The 4,218-nt window shown below is 51.2% G+C and overlaps 1 protein-coding gene across 1 annotated transcript in view; it reads left to right on the forward strand.

Annotated features, from left to right (window-relative positions):
- The window catches only part of LOC112143834 (NACHT, LRR and PYD domains-containing protein 3), a 17,604-nt gene that overhangs the window by 6,826 nt on the left and 6,560 nt on the right, over window positions 1-4,218 (forward strand). The window contains exons 6-9 of the mRNA XM_024268044.2: window positions 274-447; window positions 960-1,133; window positions 1,619-1,665; window positions 1,734-2,338. Of these exons, the coding sequence (XP_024123812.2) occupies window positions 274-447; window positions 960-1,133; window positions 1,619-1,665; window positions 1,734-2,272 (934 nt within the window). The 3' untranslated portion in view covers window positions 2,273-2,338. The remainder of the gene's footprint in view (window positions 1-273; window positions 448-959; window positions 1,134-1,618; window positions 1,666-1,733; window positions 2,339-4,218) is intronic.

The following is a 4,218-nucleotide window of genomic DNA, read 5'->3' on the forward strand; positions in this document are numbered from 1 at the left end:
TAGCTTTTTAGGTAGTGTTGCTGTTTGCAAACAAAGTAATCAAATTAATTACAGTTTAATGGTGGTTCACCCAAAGCAGGACACTGAAGAGGCAGGAATACACTACACCCCCTACAGGTGTACAGAGGACCAACAGGACCAGCTGTTTCCTTCAGGTTTTTCCTAGTCCATAAAGCGGCGCTCTGAAACGCGGTTCTCTCAGCTTCAGTCGTTACTCTGCTTTGTAATATTCTGGAACATAAAATAATTGTAATGTTTTTGCTTTTCTTCCAGGCTGAATCAAACTGGCCTCACAGACAAATGCTGTCTGATCATCTCCTCACTGCTGATGTCCAAGTCCTCCAGCCTCAGGCACCTGGACCTGGGAAACAACGACCTGCAGGATTCAGGAGTGAAACTGTTGTCTGGTGGACTGGCAAGTCCACTCTGCAGACTGGAGTCTTTGGGGTACTGACTTTAGGTTTCTCTAGGTCTGTTTGTTTGGAGGATGGAAGCCTATAGATCCTGTAGTTTGATCAAGTCTGAACAGAAAACCAACACAGACGGAACGAAGGACGGGAGGGTGGTGTGAAGAGAACGCATGACATTCTAGAAAACCTCAAGACAAAGACCAACCATCCTCTAGACCTGCTGCACTGATAGACCAACCATCCTCTAGACCTGCTGCACTGATAGACCTATCAACTTCTAGACCTGCTGCACTGATAGACCTATCACCAACATACAGATGTTGGTGGCAGCAGAAGAAACACAAAAACCTCAGGATTTAGAAAACCATGTAGCTGAATCCTGAACCTGCGTGTCCTTCAGGTCATCTCTGAACAAATCTTTCAGGAGTTTACTTTGAAGTCAGTATGAACTCAAACATTTTGTATCCAAACAGGAAGTGGATTTGCTGCTTTGCAAAGGGGGAGGTGAACCGCTGGTGTGTGACAACGCGTCTGTGATCGTGTCTGCAGGCTGTCAGGCTGCTTGGTCACCGACGCCGGCTGTGTTCTTCTGGCTACGGCTCTGAAGTCCAACCCGTCCCACCTGACAGAGCTGGACCTGAGCTACAACCATCCTGGAGCGGCTGGAACGAAGTTGCTGTCGGCTGAGCTGCAGGATCCTCTCTCAAGACTGGAGATTCTCAGGTCAGCCGCCGTCAGTTTCACTTTCTACCTGGAGTCATGTCTTCAGAGAGCCAATCAGAGGCTGGAGAAGACTGTGCTGAGAGAAGCCATGTCGTTGGTTTAGAGGTGGGGGGTCAGAATCCAGGCCTGGAGGGCCGGCCTCCTCCTCCTGTTTGTGGATAGAGAGGAGGAGGCTCATGGATAGAGAAGAGGAGGTTCATCATCCATGAACCTCCTCGTGGATAGAGAGGAGGAGGCTCATGGATAGAGAGGAGGAGGTTCGTGGATAGAGAGGAGGAGGTTCGTTGATAGAGAGGAGGAGGTTCGTGGATAGAGAGGAGGAGGTTCATGGATAGAGAGGAGGAGGTTCGTGGATAGAGAGGAGGAGGTTGGATGCAGCTTGTGGCGCTCCCTGAAGGGACCAGCAGCTCTTCTCCTCAGGACTGATCCTCAGACGCTCGGCTCCTCTGCTGGACTGTGAATGAGTCCATGCTTCTGGTTTCTAGGTTGGACCACGGTGGAGAGCTGCGGCTGAAGCCTGGACTCAGGAAGTGTGAGTTCTTTCTCCTAAAAAAGCAGAGAACCCTCGAGTTCTGGAGGTCACGTGTTCTCCTCCTGCAGATTTCTGTGCACTGACTCTGGACTCCAACACGGCTCACAAACAGCTCAACCTAACCGACGACCTGAAGACAGTGACGGCGGTCCGAGAACGCCGTCCGTACGCCGAGCATCCAGAGAGGTTCCACTTCCCCCAGCTGCTGTGCGCCCCGGCCCTGAGCGGACGCTGCTACTGGGAGGTGGAGTGGAAGCAGGTGGTGCACGTGGCTGTGACCTACAGAGGAACCAGCCGCCGAGGAACCAGACAAGAATGCTTGTTTGGGAGGAACCAGCACTCCTGGAGTCTGTGCTGCTTCGGCGGCGGGTACTCCGTCCTGCACCAGAACAAAGAGCAGGTTCTGCCCCCTCTGCCCCCCTCAGGCTCCAGCAGAGTGGCGGTTTATGTGGACCATCCTGCTGGAACTCTGTCCTTCTTCAGAGTCTCTGAGGACGACCTCATCCACCTGCACACCTTCAGCACCACCTTCAGCGAGCCGCTGTACGCCGGGCTGGCCTTCTGGTTCGGGGGGTCGGGGTCTTCAGCTTCACTGTGTTCTGTGTAGATCTGCTGAGGACCCCCAGGTCCGAGAGGATGTCCCGGAGCGGACGAACTGTACACACAAACACAGGTTTGATTCAAAAACACACATTCACAAACATTTGATTATTTTTTACAATATTGTTTCCTAGAAATTCTAAAAGGAATTCTCCTCTATAAAGGTAAATAGTTTAGAAATATGAAAGACTTTTTCGTCTGTAATTACTTCATGAAACGCCTGAATGTTCACGTTCATCTTTTTTCATCTGAGGAATCTTCTGCTATCCTAGACATGCTTACATTAACAGTGGGGTCATCTGGACCCGATAAGAGAGCACGAGCGTTTTAACCCTGATGGGTGACGGCAGGAAACACCTGGACAGGTGACAGTCTGTGTCAGGATCAGCTGTCAGAGACCCAGATGCAGCGACCAATCAAAGGCTCAGGATCATAACCAAAACGAGTCTTTACTATCAAAAAATCACCTCAACAGAGGGAGGAGCTTCAAAAAGGCATAAACGAGACAAGCCCAGGAGAAAACAGACACGACGAACCCGCACTGAGGGAGGAAAGCAGTCGGGGCAGCCTGACCAGGTGAGTGCAGACAGGTGTGTCACCAGCAGGTCGCAGGGAGGAGCCACAGACTGGCTCCACAGAGAGAAAAGGTGAAACCAAACATAAGAGTCTGTCGCAGGTTTGAACGTCTATTGCCTGAATATTAGATATTTAAATGAGAAACTCAAACTGAAACCATCACAGAACACTCAGACTCTTTCCTCTCCGTTACCATGGTAACCACAGGAGTTACACCAACTCGTTAAAGGGTAAACTCACATGGATGAATGCTGCTGCACGTCTTCACTGAAGGTTCTGGATGTCTGTGGAGGTTCTGTCGCCAGCTCGTGTTCTGACAGGGTTCTGCTCTTCAGCTGGACTCTGAATCTGGACTTGGAGGGGTTTGGCTGCTCATCCCAGCAGCTCCAGAGGTTTGTGTCTCCACAAGGAGGAGGTGGAGACCTGGACCCCTCAGAGGAACATCCTTCAGAAGAAGCCTCAAACGTTGACTCCAACAACCAGGAAAACCTTCATAGAGTTTACCGACCTGTGATTGGACGTAGAGATGAACAGCTGTTGGCTGAACAGCCTCAATCACTCAGGTGTGTTGGTGGGCGGGTCTTCCACAGAATCTGAGCTTTTGGCTCCTCCTCCAGACCACCTGTTCTCCATCCTGATGTCTTCTGGTTCAAATGAACTGAAAGTTTCAGGAAAGTTCTCCGTCAGTAGTTTCAGCTCATTCTGTTCACCTAGAAAACCTCCAAAGATGGAGGTCTGGTTGTCTGAGAGCTGAGGATGGAAGGAGGAGCCTGATGATGATGTTTGGTGATGGAATTCACCTGAAGACTGGTCTGAGTGGAGGTCTACAGTAAACCTGAAGACTGGTCTGAGTGGAGGTCTACAGTAAACCTGAAGATCCTGGTCTGAGTGGAGGTCTACAGTAAACCTGAAGATCCTGGTCTGAGTGGAGGTCTACAGGGTCCACATTCAGGATTTTGTCTTCACAAAAGAAGAACTTTTCATCTTTTGACCATTTTTCTTTTTGATGGAACCAGCTCGGCGCCAGTTCTGGTTCTAAGATTTCTGACGATCAGGATCATGAAGCTCCTGGTTCCGTCCCCCGTTGGAGGGGGGGGGTCTGGGTGTCAGGACTGTTAGAACAGCATTCCTGTGGGAACGCGGCGCTGCCGTTATCTCCCCGGCGTGTTGGCAGGTCGAGGGGCTGCTGGACGGCCCCGGGGCCTGCACGGCCTTGTATGGCCATGGTCCACGGGGAGAGCGCAGATAAGCGGCGTGCATGTGGGGGCGTGCACAACAAAGAGCGCTTCTGTTAAATTTAGAGCAAATATCAAACGGCCCTCCTCCTCCTGAGCACAGTCTTCTGCACGGCTGCAGCAGGACCAGAGGTGAGTCGAG

This window comes from Oryzias melastigma, linkage group LG16 (assembly GCF_002922805.2).
Source record: "Oryzias melastigma strain HK-1 linkage group LG16, ASM292280v2, whole genome shotgun sequence".
Lineage (NCBI taxonomy): Eukaryota > Metazoa > Chordata > Actinopteri > Beloniformes > Adrianichthyidae > Oryzias > Oryzias melastigma.